We start from the raw sequence: 14,383 nt of genomic DNA on the forward strand, positions 1-14,383 counted from the left end.
AGAAGAAGAAGAAGAAGTGGTAGATTAGTCGTAGTAGTAGTAATGGTAGTAATAGTGCTAATAGTAGTAGTAGTAGTAATAGTAGTAGTAGTAGTTTTCATATGGTTCATTCGCGATCGGAGCTCGTTTCTAATTCTTCTCGCGGCTTCGTTTTCGCGCTCGTGATGCGCCGATGCGGCGTGCCGCCGCGCCAATCTCGGCTCCGTCACGAGGAATCACGCGTGTGGTCGGCGATCGTCCTGCGACGCGACCGACTGATTCACCGTGGACAATCTTATCAGTCACGCGCTTAAAAGTCACGATACGCGCGCGCATAGTCCTAAGCACTTAAGTCTCGTCTCTAAAATACTCTCTTCCGACTATTTTTATTTACTAGGGCATATAACGGGGTGACTTCTCCGCGAGCGGCACTCTCGCGTGATATGATTAAAATGGTCATACATTTCGTACCAGTAATATGTATAATAGACCTTCTCCCTTCCTCCCACTTTCTCTCTATCTTTGTCGTTGCACTTCACACAAGTCTCCCTAATATTATAAAATTATTCGCGCTCGACATCGCTGGAGCGCGACGCTGAGTAGGAATCGAGGTGTGCCTGATAGGACGTCTCCGGTTGTGCCCTCGTTTTCGTTTTTGCGTGTTTCGAAGGTGTTTTCGAGGGTGAGGTGGGCGACGGACGAGCGCTCATACAACGAGTATACAACGAGTCGGTCTCGGTCTGAAAGTTGACAAGCGCCAGTGACGCGACGGGAGAACAGAAGCGATTCGTCGGCGACTCGCTCGATTAGGTACAAAGCCTTATCTACGATATGCTCTTCGCTCTCTCTTTCTTCCTCCTTATCTCTTTTTCACTCGAATCTCACATCGCGAGCTAGCAAAAGATAAAAAGTAAGGAAACGGCGAGCAGAGAGCGCATTGTAGACCAGGCTTGAGACGTTAGTCATGGATCGCTCAGCGACTCAGAGGAAAGCTCGAGCTTCTTTGGCATCGATCAGACCGTTGAGACGATGAGAGCAGGATGAGAGAGAGACGGTGCTTCGACGAATGCTCCGCGATTCTGCAATTTTGAAACGTGCCACGCTCTCGAGGAGAGCGGGAAGAGGAGAGAAGATCCCCCAGAGCTTCCGTTCCCGGCGGACGCTTCGACGTCTCGTGACTTTATTCAAACGCAGCGAGTGCCGTTTCGCGTCACGTCATTGAAATATTTCTCTCGTCTTCGGCGTGTATCGACCAAAGTCAAACAACAGACAGACGTCGCGGTCTCGTAGCGTGTGACGAGCACGTGGTACGCTCGGAGGAAATTTCAGTGCGTAGAAAATCGGTCGAATGTCGGAGCGAGTCGCGGTATCTGGTCGCTCGTCGGTCGCCGCTTTCGTTTCCCTGCCGGTCGAGTGCTTCGTGACCGGCATGACAGCGCGTGACGTCGCGTCGTCGATGAAATCGTACGCGCGCGCGCGCGCGCGCGCAGAAGGAGAGACGTCGAGACGCGCTAGAGGCGACCTAGCGAGAGCCAAGTGTGTTTCTTTTGTTTTCTCTTCTTCCCTCAAGAACGCAGCCCGCTACAGGTACGAGTTACAAAAGTAAGGTACACCGAACCGAAGCTCGCGACGATACTTTACAACTCGCCCCCTCCGGCAACCGAGGACCGCGCGTTAGCCCTCCGGCTGACGACTCTTCGCGACACGACGGCGCGATTCATGGGGTAGCGTTTGGGGAAACTCCGACGATCCGAGGATCCACCGCGGCCGCCACGCTGGGCAACTGCCTCGCGCGCGTTCCGCGCGCGCGGAGAAGGTCAGCGGGTGCGACGTATCACAGTTACGATTCGATATACTTACCCTGGGCTTAGGTCCACGAATTGTTGCACGTCGCGCCGCCGCGAACAAAGCGAAAGAAACGGCCGGCGCCACCGGTGTGAGTCGCGATGGGTCGCGGTTGGACGCCCTACGGAAAGCCTCGCTGGCTTTTCTCCTTCCCGTCGTTTCTGCCGAACGCTACTGTTCGCGACGCGATTGCATTTTTGGTTTAATGGCGTGAGGTGTCGCGGTTCCCCCGGCTGTGCGCCGCTAGTCTCGCTCGAGCGGATCGAAATAATCTCCGCTGAGAGGAGTGGCGGTCTCGGCCCGACATAGCCGAGGAAGCCGAGACGCAGGGTGAATCCCCGACACTTCGTACAGTCGCCGAAGCCGTCGCGACGTCGTATTTTTGTACGTGCTTACACAGCGGGGCAACCTTGCTCCCCCGGCCGCCTCACTGTGTCAGCCAGCCTGGATGGTCAGTCCCACACGAGACATTGTACCATTTTGGTCCTGTGCTCTCTCTCTCTCTCTCTCTCTCTCTCTCTCTCTACGCTCTCTCTCTCTCTCTCTCTCTCTATGACTCGCTACGATCTCGCCGTTCTCGCCGCTCGGCCCTAAACGCCATGTGGGAACGCTACAGCCACTTGTTACGCGCCACGCCGGAGAGCCTGCGTCCCCACATTAGGTTATATCATACTATCGTCCCCTGTATGTGCTGTGGATCCTGCGCGGCGCCTTGCATCTGCAGCGACTGGCAGGGCGAGCCCATTGGGCACTGCAGAGACGGTGGGTCGTACAGCCCACCCAAGGAACCACCGAGGCCTGCGCCGAGGCTGGGTCCCAAAGCCGCGTTCAGTTCCGGCATGGAGGGTAAGCCGACGTCGAGGATGCCCGTGTTGGTGGCACCGCCAGCTTGGGAGCCTTCCTCCGGCGGCGTCACCTCCAGGCCGATCGAGCCGTTCAACGCGATCTTGATCGGGTTGTGGTTGGTGTGATGCGAGAGCGCGCCCAGCCCGATGTCCTCCAGGCTGCTCTTTCGTCTGGTCGTGAGACCTTGCCTGAGGGAGTTGCTGCGTCGCAGCAGGATGTCGTCGACGACCCTCAGCGAGTTGGAGCGCCCGCGGAGAGTGCCGGCCACAGTCGGGCTGTCCGGCAACGACAAGGAGTTCGATTTGGTTGTGCTCAACGGTGGCGCTCTCGCTAGTCCTATGCCGGAGCCACGACGGCTACCCGGAGCACCGGCTTGCAGACTGGCAGCCGCGACCGCCGCGCTCATCTGCGATACCAGCTGCGCCGAGCAGAAGCTGATGTTGCTCTTGCGCCGGGAATTGTGCCGCTCGAAGGTCTTCTGCGCGGAGAACGGGCTGGGCCGCACCAGGTAGACGATGTCACCCTCCTCGAGCTTCAGGTCGCAGCTCGGATTGATGATCACGTAGGAGAGGCTGTTGCGCTTCTCCGACACGTCGTCGTAGTCGGCGATCGGCAGGTTCAGCGACTCCATCCGTGACCGCACCAGATTCGCGATCTCCGCTCGCTCGATCTGCTGCGCGTGGTTGTCGCGCGCCTCGTCGCCGAGGCTCACCGAGTACTGGCGGGTATATGAAAAAGAAGACGAGATATATCAGAGCGGGGCTGTGCCGTCGCGCGCGCGCGCGCGCGCGCGCGGATAAGCGGTTCAGTGCGACGACAGCTGATAGCGACGAGGTGGCACGCGCGTCTCTCTCTCTCTCTCTCTCTCTCTCTCGCACATCGATCATTACTTTCATTCGCTTGTTATCTCGCCTCCGCACGAGCGTCCTTATATCAGGGATGATCAGCTCTGCGATATCGGTCCCGCCTTCGAAATCACGCGCGTGTCATTTAGGAAAGGATGATTGATCGAGCGGGGATTCCCTCGCGAAATCTCTCCAACTCTGGTCTCGCATGCGAAACTTCGTGCTTTATGCGACACGCATTTCGCGTGCTTTTTATGTCACACTCGAACGCCCAAATATAACCAACTGTTCTTGAATCTATACGCAACTTTACGTATACGCACGTTGCGAGAAATGCGCATACGTTTTCTGACACGGTATTCTTGAACTTAATTGCGTAGTATTCGCAGCTAGAAACGTATACGCTTTCCGTTGCGTTTAAATTACGTTTGACAGCATTGGAAAGCATATGTACTTTCTGCAAATATCGATTCCGAAAATACGATACGACGAACTTTAATTGGCTGCGTTCAGCAGAACAAAGTGGAAAATATGGGACTAATGTGGAACTAATATGGAAACATCTTGTTGGTTCCTCCATTATTTCGGCATGTTCTAACGCATTTATAACTGGTATGTTTACGATTATATCTAAATCCATTATTGTTACACAATTTTACTCTATAATTAAAATGCAGTGAAATTTATGTGCTATTTTCTCTTAAATTTCGTATTTATTATTTCTCTTACGGATATGTAAAGTCAGCTATTATTTTCCACTCTTTTAGCCGCCTTGGCGTTGAATTATTCTTCTTCTTAATAACAGTGCGCTTCTACTAAATATGTGTACTCTTGCACTCCACTTTCTGTACTTTGCACAACGCATCGCATACGTTTCGAGAGAAACGAATGGTATCAGCCGTTCGTTGCATCGCGAATGATAATTTGCGTATACGTTTCACTTGCGACTGTCAAGAATACGGTTTCTAGGGATTTTCCACTGCGATTAGTCGAAACCCTTGCCACTTACGTATACGCAAGTACTTCAAGAATAGGGCCCCTGGCATCCTTTCACGCGAGCAATACATCGTGTGTAAACACGCGTCGTAATTATACACGCGAGCACTTGTCATGACAAGATGATCACACGTGATGATTACAAAGGTACGCTACGCGAAGAGCCGCTACGAGAAGAATGGCGTTTGTTTCACGTCAATTTTCTACTGAGATATGAGCGTTCGAAAGTTTTCTGGTTTCTACGAGAGGCGAGCGCCGCTCCTCCTCTGTTGCCGCCGTGACGGTACATTGTTGCCAATTGGCGCGCCGCACTTGACACCGTCTCTCTGAGAAGGAGCGGCGCAACATTGTAGCCAAACCACGATCGCCGACAAAGGATTCGCCGCTCGTCGATATCTCCGTGTAGGACGGTCGTAGCGGCGTGAAACAAAATGCGTTCGAAAGCTGAGACTGTCCCGTTTCCGCCGAGACGGCGATCGGGCCGTCTAAATCACAGGCCAATTACGCGGTCTTGAACTCGAGAATAAACCGACGATTAATCGCGCGAGTTCAATCTCCGTTCGATATCATCATCGGTCGTGTTTTCAGCTAACGAGATCATCCCTGTATCGGAGGTCAATTTACTGCCAATCAGATAACTGCACGCTCGATAGTCGTAAGTTTTCCGAAACATTCGGTCAGCTATCGTTCACTGAACATCGTCGTGTGCAACAAGATCAAAATTGGACGAATACACACACGCGTGCGCGCACACATACATACACATTTATCACCATCATGCGTCAAGTGCAACAAGTGGTTTAACAAACGCGGCTGCTGCGACGTATTGCAGCATCCACCACCACCACCACCACCACCACCACCACCGTCGCAGCCACCTTCTATCGGTATCGGTCGGGGGTGTTGCATTCGATTGTGTCCTTAAATCTACGCGATACATAAGAATACGGCTTCGAGCTCGGCGAGAGCGATCGAAGATTCCTGATAAGAACGTGGTCGATCGAGGATGCAACGTCACGGTGTTTCGCATGCGCTGCTGTGCTGTGGCAGATGAGTCTGGATGTCCATCGGATAGAACGTGAGTGAGAGGGAAGAAAGAGGGAGAAAGAGGAGAAACAGAGAGAGAGAGAGAGAGAGAGAGAGAAAGGAGTGAGCAGAGCGGATTGCAAGAGAGCAGAGAGCAGAGAGCAGAGAGCAGAGAGAAAGAGAGGCGGTGATAGAATCTGACAGGCGAAGTGACACAAAACGGCCGTAGGAGAGAAGAAAAAGACAAGCCACCACGTCGACATTTTACTCACAGCAGATGCACCCTTGTCGCGGGTGGCGCAATTCGCAAGACACGATGCTGCCGCCGAATGACGCACCTTGTACGTCACACCGACGCCGGCGTCGCTTTCCGCGTCTGAGTCGCCCTGCTAAAACGACAAGCAATTTCTACCCTTACTAATGATAGCGCATCGCCGATGCCGAGGAGCGAGTTTCGGTCGGCACGGGCGTGTCGCGCCGTGTCTCTCGCGCGTGTCACCCCCGAGCGCAGCGCGCGCATTTAGGGACTTAGATGAAGGTGGGCACGGTATAATTGCAGCGGTGGACTCTATCCGGTCGGTCCGAGTATAATTCGATCGATTATATAGGCCGCCGATGATGAAAGTGTCGCCGAACGGGTCAAGCGTGTCGCGAGCACACACTAAAAGAGTCTAACACGATGCAGAATTTCAAGATACGTACAGAGACGGCCGGTAGGAGTAAGGGATGAGAGAAAGAAAGACAGAGAGAGAGAGAGAGAGAGAGAGAGAGATAACGTGCTATGACAGTCGGTTCGTTACGTCACAAGATGCAAGAGACGCTCGCCCCGGCCCCGCGTATATTAGAAAACAAACTTACGAGCGCGGCGAGGATTGGGCCAAGGAGTGACACACGAGAAAAAAGAGAGATAAAGAGGGAGGGAAGGAGAGAAGAAGAGAGAGATACGGGCTGGTTGGGCGAGAAACTACGAAAGAAAGAGAGCGAGAGCACAAACATGCGCGCTACTCACAGCCGCCATTCAAAGATCTTGTCCTGTTCTTATAAGAGAATATAGACAAGTAAATGAACAAACTACTTCGGCTAGCTCACTCGCACTCGCTGCCGACCAGCTGGGAAATCGTGCTTACATGCGAGGAGTCGGCCACGGTGGTGTCCTGCGTCCTGTAGATTCCGATCGGGATCTCGCAGGTGGTCGAGCAGAGTTTCTGGTACAACCTGCCGTACGTCCTGATCCACATGTCGTCCTTCGTTATGCGCATCTGCAATCACCGTCGTCGATGGTGATCGTCGTCTCATTCGTCTCCTCATCATAATTAACCCTTTATATCCCGACGGCACTCAAAAATACCGCTTTATACAAACGATCATATGTTTTTCAGCTTTTCTGTCTTATCCTACATTCCTCTCGATATTTATGAGTACCGGCCCAAAATTTTAATCATTAAATCGTTAGAAAATTTATTTTCCCATTCCTTATGTCTGTATAGCATGTTAAGAGTGACGACAATTTTTTGTGTAATTAAGTTTCTTTTTTTTCTTTTTAATTTAATAGGGTCTTAGATAAATTAATTCAGGATATGAAGGATCAAGGAGTTGCCGATCGTTAGCGAGATCGATCTCCCGGTCACTACTCACCGACGTGAGAAAGCCGGACCCCGGCGCTTGGTCCACTCCTAGCAACAGCCTGACAAACGTTATCACGTAGTCCTTGACGAAGGCTTGGTAGAGCAGAGTGTCCAACATCGAGGCGCTAAAGACGCTGCCGGCAGCGAACGGCAGTCGAAACATGTACGATATATGGGAGCCCCTTTCCTTCTCCCTCTGCGAATAGCACACACGTCGGCCCGTTAATGCGCCTAAATCGTCGTGCTGCGCAAATATCAGCCGACGAGAGTGATATTTAACGAGTAACAAGAGAGAGACTTAGGTCGATGTCTCTCCCTTTCTCTCTCTCTCTCTGTGGCTTACAGCCGAAGCAGCCAATGGCTGTTTCGCGCGCACTTCGCGGGATAATCGATCGTCTGCACGCGCATTGTCGCACGCACATCGATCGACGACGACCGATTTACGTTATTTCGTTCGACTCCGCCGCGCCGGGACGGCACGGAGGATCACATCGGCGACGCGGTCAGCATCCGTTGTTCTCGACTTTAAGCCACATGTCTGATTACATTATGCACGATCAACAATTCGTTCATACACCTAATTATCATTACGTTACGTGAGAGATAGACAGGTAGATATAGAGACAGAGATAGAGGGGGGGGGGGGAGAGAAAGAGGCAAATAGATATCTATGAACGATCGTCATGTACAGTGCAATTTTCAAACGAGCACATCCGTCACACGTAGCATAGCACTCAAAGATTGTGTTTCGAAGGTCGTAGGTGAGACGAAAGAGAGAGACAGAGACAGAGACAGAGACAGAGACAGAGACAGAGAGAGAGACAGAGACAGAGAGAGAGACAGAGAGACAGAGAGACAGAGAGACAGAGAGACAGAGAGACAGAGAGACAGAGAGACAGAGAGACAGAGAGACAGAGAGACAGAGAGACAGAGAGACAGAGAGACAGAGAGACAGAGAGACAGAGAGACAGAGAGACAGAGAGACAGAGAGACAGAGAGACAGAGAGACAGAGAGACAGAGAGACAGAGAGACAGAGACAGAGACAGAGACAGAGAGAGAGACAGAGAGACAGAGAGACAGAGAGAGGGGGGGGGGGGAGAGAGAGAGAGAGAGAGAGAGAGAGAGAGAGAGAGAGAGTAGCAGAGATACTGACATACGTGTCATGCTGCAGGTACGATGCACGAAAAGAAATTGTACTTGGCTTGCAGGTGGCAAAGTAAAGTGAAAGTGACACTCCACACGGGAGGATTCTAATCTACGTAAGCGGTGTCGATTTCAAGGCATGAGTCACCGTGCTGCTAGTCGCACGCGCGCGTGCTCTGCAATCAGGCAATCAGTGTCCGAAGAGAGGAGACAATTGTCGCGCAATTGTGCCGTCGCCGTATCGTGCAGTGCGTCGAGACGGTGAGCGGAAGTATACAATGGACGTTGTGCGTGAGTGTCCAGGAAAGCACAGAATCGTCGTGACCCATGCATCGAGATTAACTTGAAGTGACTGCTATCTCTACTAGATAGTTTTTAGAGTCATCAGTGTTATCCACGTTGTCGTCGCTCTCGCGGGACGTACGCAAGCTCGCGGTCGGTCAATTCGCGCTCCGTCGCGACGATTGGCGTGAAAGCCGGCGGCTTCTCTAATCCGACCCCGTGGATAGAAGTGAGGAGGTTCATCTCGTCGGCTGATACGCAGCAGGCCGAGCCCTGCGCGTCGAGGCAATCGACAAGAGCATAATGAGACGAACTCGCCGGCTCGCGTAATGCAATTACGCGCCACGGGGGAGGGGGAGGTTCTCGGGGGTTTCTATTAGAAAGAATTCGTCTCGATTTTCTCGCCGCGTCGATGGGGACAAAGTGATGCTGCGGAGGTGTCGGCCAAGCAAACTCAAACGCGATGAGATCGACGGCGGAGACAGCAGCAGCAGCAGCAGCAGCAGCAGCAGCAGCAGCACTAGCGACGGCAACACGAGGAAAGCAACACTTAGAGCAAAGTGCTTTCCGCGCGCGCGGAGCGACTTTGCTCTCGTAATTTCTTTCCGCTTACTTCCAACGACGACGGCGCGAACGCCGTGACTTTACGAGGTCGGCAATCGTGGAACGCGTCTCTCCCGAGTCTCTCCCGTAACCGCAAGCGTATATCCGCCGAAATTAGATTTGTATAAAAGCTACGTAGGTGAATGTACATATATATATATATATATATATACGTGTATATATACACATAAACACACAAGTATATCGCGGTTAGAACGAAATGCGAAGTGGGGCGTGAATGCGACGGAGACGGCGATATTCCCGCGAGCTCGCGCCGCGGCGGTAAAAGCTTCGTCCTCTCTCCCATTACCGGCGATTGTTGTTTACCGATCGCGAATCTAATAATATTCACCCATACGGCGCAGCGGGAGAGGGATGGAAGAGGAGGAGGAGGAGGAGGAGGAGGAGGAGGAAGGGGTGCCGATCCCGTGATTGATGAGACGTATTTTTGAGTCGTCGAGTGGCTCGACGAGAGAAGCGGCCGAGCGCGCGACGCGGCACGAGAGAGCGACGACAACGTCGGAGATGTTTGGTAGTCAATCGATCAATCAATTCAACAATCAGTCAATCCATTATCAATCAGAGAGGTCAGAGAGTGATATCGTGTTACCGGGGAGCCCATCGGAGGCTCATCGGAGTAGTTGTCATCGGTAGTAGCACTGAGGAGTACCTTTTCCATTTTGCTGAGATGCAGTGCATACTTGTCGTGCGCCCGGAACTGCATGAAGCGCATGTTGCTCGACTGGGACAGCTCCGTTATGCTCTTTATGCTCGGGAAGAATCTGTTCCAGGAAGAATGAGTTTTACAGGTGTTCGGACTTGGACGGACCTCGGCGGCGAGCGCGAGGTTCGCGCGGACACCGACGTGTCTTTCTTTCCCCGAAGCCGAAGAGACGCGAGCTGGTCGCGTCGTGGTATTACACGCGACGAGCTTCTCCTCAGGCCCTAGATCAGTGTTTCTCAACCTTTTTCATCTCACTCGGCGCACTTGGACCTTGACAGTTAATCTTCCGCGGCACACATAAATTATGATGATCACGAGAAGAATATATCTTCTTTGATTTGTTTATCAACGCAAACCAAATGCACCATCACGGACAAGGAATGAAACAAAACAATTTATTATAATAATTGTAATGAAAAGATGACAATTAAAATTCTTAAAAATTTTCGCGGCATATCTTAGATCCTCTCACGGCGGGCGCACCATTGTGCCGCGGCATACCGGTTGAAAATCTCTGGACTAAGCTGAGCCAAGGATCAGGATCTCACGCGCGCGTTCGCGGCTGAAAACGCGCACTTGGCAGCGCGTTTCGGCGAAAGTGTCAACCGTGAACGCGGGAGCGAGAGACATCGCTCGAGAAAGCTTCGGCCGGCGGGTGACTTGATATGCCGGATGAGCGGTAGTAAAAGTAAGGTAGACACACTCACTTGAACATAGTCTGCACCGCGACGATCGTGTTGCAATCAGCCAGTGTGTCCTCCTCGGCGGAATTGTTGAGTTCCTTGTTTACGACCACGACGTTCTCGGCCAGAGTAATGCCGGCGCGTAGGAGGTCGTCCAGGCAGTCGATGGAGCCTCGCATCCAGTAGACCAGTGGAAAGTAGGACACCGCGTCGAGAAACGCGATTTCCGGCTTCCTCTCCAGCAAGAGGATGATCGGATTCAGCGACGTTTTCGACCTGGCAAACGACCGCGCTCGTTAATTACCCGCCAGCTCCGCTCGCGCGTTCGTCTCGTATCAAGCAACGGCTAGCCTTCTTCTTAACCCTCAGCGCGGCACGCATATCGTGGATATAAAATGTTTGCGCGCGCGCGCGCGCGTTTAAGGATCGCGCATTTAAAGAGCATCAAGGATCAAATGTGACAGCTACCTAAAGTGCGCCCGCAACGGTATTATAAAGTTGTAAATCCCGTTGCTAGCATAATCCGCCGCCAATATGATGGTCTTGTTCTGCCAATTGTACTCCTTGGCGTTCCTATAGGTGCAATGCTGGCATACCTGGTGGAGAAAACGACCGAGACAGAATCGTGAGTGTTAAGAAGGATCTGATTGTCGGAGATGTGTGCTTTTGTCTTAGCTCTTTTATCCCGTTCTTTTTCTCGTCGCCGGCGATCGCCTGCCGAATATACCTGAGCCAGTTGAAGGCAACAGAGCGGCTTTTTTTCCTTCAGGAGGTAGCACAAGGTCGGCGAGACTCCGATGAAGGGCGAGACCGGCGGGAATCCCTTGACGATCCTGCAACATCGTCGAAATTCTATTACGCGCCGCGACGTCTCTGCCGTGACGATACTTAAACTCCGCCGACGTTGTTTCTTATTAATGAACGGCGCTCAGGAGAAGGGGGGCGGAGGCCGCTCCAGGAGGTGAAGGCTACACCCGGCAGCGCGTGTCTCTCCCGCCGCCATCCGCTTGAAATCACGGGACGATCACGTCTAGGGTTGCCAGATTTTCCGGAGGGCCGGGATTTTCGGGAATGTCCCGGAATTCTCAAGCTTGTCCCGGGATTTGTGTAGGAATTTAAGTCTTCTGTCCCGGAAAATCAAAATTTCAACAGAATCATAATCGTAACATTCATGTTTCTAATTGATACCAGAGAGGAGCTTGAGATCGCGGCCACCGCGATTTGTAGGATCGAATTCTTCGACCTGCCACCTGAGAAACTTGATGTCAACTAGATCGTTATCGTGGCAAAAAATACGGTTTATGTCCGAACTTCTCCCTGCTGGCGCCTAATTCACGCATTTGTTTGTTGCAGCGAGTGCAGCTCCGTCTTACTCCTCCATCTTACAAATTTAACTAACAAATTCTCTAACAACCTACTTTTCGCCTAACCGTCGCCTAAAAAATGTCCCGGGAACGGAGTCATTTCGCATTCTGGCAACCCTAATCATGTCGCGCTTTGCATTAGTCGCGGTCGCACGCGCGCTGATTCTTCCGAGACTCGCGACATGACGGCTCAATTTCGGCTGTCCCGGACGTTATTCGCCGATCTCCCCGGGAACCCCCGGGAGCCGAAGACGGCGGACGAAAAGACAGGCGGGTGGCTTCACACCGCCTCGCGAGGTCCCGCGAGTCTCGTTACGTCACGCGATTCGAGGCCACGCGATGCGTGGGAATAGTGGCCGATATCGCGATAGTCTCGTGTCCGACCGGAAAACATTTATAACATTCGCCATGTCGCGCCGCTGTCGCCCGTAATTTATATCTACGATTAATTGCGCCGGAGCGCTCGGAAGCAACGCGGGACGGAATTGATGACATTCGACATACGTGTAGTCTCGAGCCTCCCTCCCTCTCTCTCTCTCTCTCTCTCTCTCTCTCTCTCTCTCTCTTGCTCGTGAAATTGCGACACTCATTCTCAGTCATTATTAATCTCCCTTTAATGAAATCCCTTTTGGACTAGCCGGCGCGTCGTCGAGAGACCGCACGATATCGGCGATTCGCATTGCGAGTATTACTAGCGCGAGATTACCGGGAGGGACGCCGCCATTTTCGACGTTATTACATAAACACGTCGCATTATACGAGTTATTACCATGTTGTTACATAAATACCATCTCTACCGAGCGCGACTTCCCTCGGTTCGGCTCTATAGCCTACACATACCGTTACGTACGTGAGAACTATCGTAATACCGCAGTAATCGAGTATAAAGCTAAGATCAAGATACGTGTGTGTGTGTGTGTGTGTGTGTGTGTATGTGTGTGTGTGTGTGTGTGTACAAACTATGTAGAGATATATCCTGAGAAAAAAAATGGACAAGCGAGCCAAATTCACCGAGATGTGGTAAAAGCGTAAAAAAATGAGAGAGGACTCACCCTTTGAAGCTGCTGGACGGAGATCGTGCGGCAAGACGGCAGTGTACAAGGACGATGCAGGAAGGAAGACATCGAAAACATCCATGGAGGACATATAGGGTGTCAGGCAGGACAGCATCGAGCAGCGATTCAACGGCACCGTCCGGTGCCGTTAGTGAAACAGGCATCGAGAGACATTGAGACAGGACACATCAAACCATTGACTTGCACGATTATACTTAAACGGTTCGGAAACTGATAAAGCAGACCCGGTCTGCGCCTGCACGAGACGTTTCTCCGCAGCCGCGAGCGGAACGGCCGCGTCCGGCGTGCAGCGGGACGACTCTCGCCACGTGAACGGACAGAAGTGAATGCGCGATACGGTGAAGATAAAAAAAGATAAAAAGAAAGGAAAAGAAGAGGGTCTCTGCAAAGATAGCCGGTCAGTCTATCCCCGAGCTAAGCGGACTCCTACTTCGGCGCTATGTCGCTAAGCTTCCTCATCTATGTACTCCTGAAATTTCTCCGAGCCAAATTTCACTCGAGAACCGGAGCGACAGCCGAGACCGAGCGACCTTTCGCTCCGTGTGAATTCTTCCACTCGGAGTCGACGGGCGAATATTTCTCTTCGGCACTGGAGGAGTGAATCCCCGCCGTCTGGGACTCGCTCTAGTCGATTGAAACGTCCACTCGAACGGATCATAAGAATCCACTCCAAGTTTGAGCTCGACACATAGATGAAGAATTCACTTGGACATTCAGCGAAACAATCACCCTTGCGACTCCGAGTGGCCGTTGTATCTCTACCGTCATAAATTGGCAGCTCCGTTTTGAGTCGCTATAAATGTCGTTCAGACACTGAAGTCGGGGGATTGGCAGTAGATTGGCGGCAAATTAACCCTTTGAGGCACGTATTTTTCAGAAAATCCGGATCACATGAAAATTTACATACGGAAGTTTCTGGGGTCGCTGATGACGAATCCGTTGTCAGATTTTCGAAATTCAAGACGGCGGATCGAAGATGGCGGACGCAAAAATGAAAAATCGCGATAATTTCGGTGACAATGGGTATTGTGGGGTTTTTGGAGTCGCTGATTACGAATCCGTTGTCAGATTTTCAAAATTCAAGATGGCAGATTCAAGATGGCAGATTCAAGATGGCGGCCACGAATATGAGAAATGGCGATAATCTGGAAAGGCCGCCATCTTGGACAAGTAATTTTGGAATTTGGACCTCGTGATCAGCGTAATCATAATCAGATTCGTAATCAGCGACCTGAAAAACTAATCAGAGTACAATTTTTGCTAATTTAATAAAAATTCTACGATCCGCCATCTTGGAAAATTAATTTTGGAATTTGGACCTCAGATTTGTAATCAGCGACCTCAA

The 14,383-nt window shown here is 51.8% G+C and overlaps 1 protein-coding gene across 19 annotated transcripts in view; it reads right to left on the reverse strand.

The window, feature by feature from the left end:
- Positions 1 to 14,383, reverse strand: part of SLO2 (slowpoke 2) — a 135,361-nt gene continuing 120,978 nt past the window's right edge. For 5 of the 19 annotated variants that reach the window (XM_025299029.1, XM_025299040.1, XM_025299023.1 and 2 more), the window contains 9 exons: positions 13,015 to 13,026; positions 11,326 to 11,431; positions 11,067 to 11,194; positions 10,623 to 10,874; positions 9,802 to 9,973; positions 7,173 to 7,406; positions 6,665 to 6,796; positions 5,810 to 5,926; positions 1 to 3,388 (listed from right to left, as the gene is read on the reverse strand). In XM_025299029.1, coding sequence (XP_025154814.1) covers positions 2,492 to 3,388; positions 5,810 to 5,926; positions 6,665 to 6,796; positions 7,173 to 7,406; positions 9,802 to 9,973; positions 10,623 to 10,874; positions 11,067 to 11,194; positions 11,326 to 11,431; positions 13,015 to 13,026 — 2,050 coding nt within the window. In that variant the 3' untranslated portion in view covers positions 1 to 2,491. The remainder of the gene's footprint in view (positions 3,389 to 5,809; positions 5,927 to 6,664; positions 6,797 to 7,172; positions 7,407 to 9,801; positions 9,974 to 10,622; positions 10,875 to 11,066; positions 11,195 to 11,325; positions 11,432 to 13,014; positions 13,027 to 14,383) is intronic. The other 14 variants (XM_025299027.1, XM_025299028.1, XM_025299031.1 and 11 more) reach the window with 13 other exon arrangements.

The sequence above is a fragment of the Harpegnathos saltator genome, unplaced genomic scaffold (genome assembly GCF_003227715.2).
Source record: "Harpegnathos saltator strain DR-91 unplaced genomic scaffold, Hsal_v8.6 scaffold250, whole genome shotgun sequence".
Classification (NCBI taxonomy): domain Eukaryota; kingdom Metazoa; phylum Arthropoda; class Insecta; order Hymenoptera; family Formicidae; genus Harpegnathos; species Harpegnathos saltator.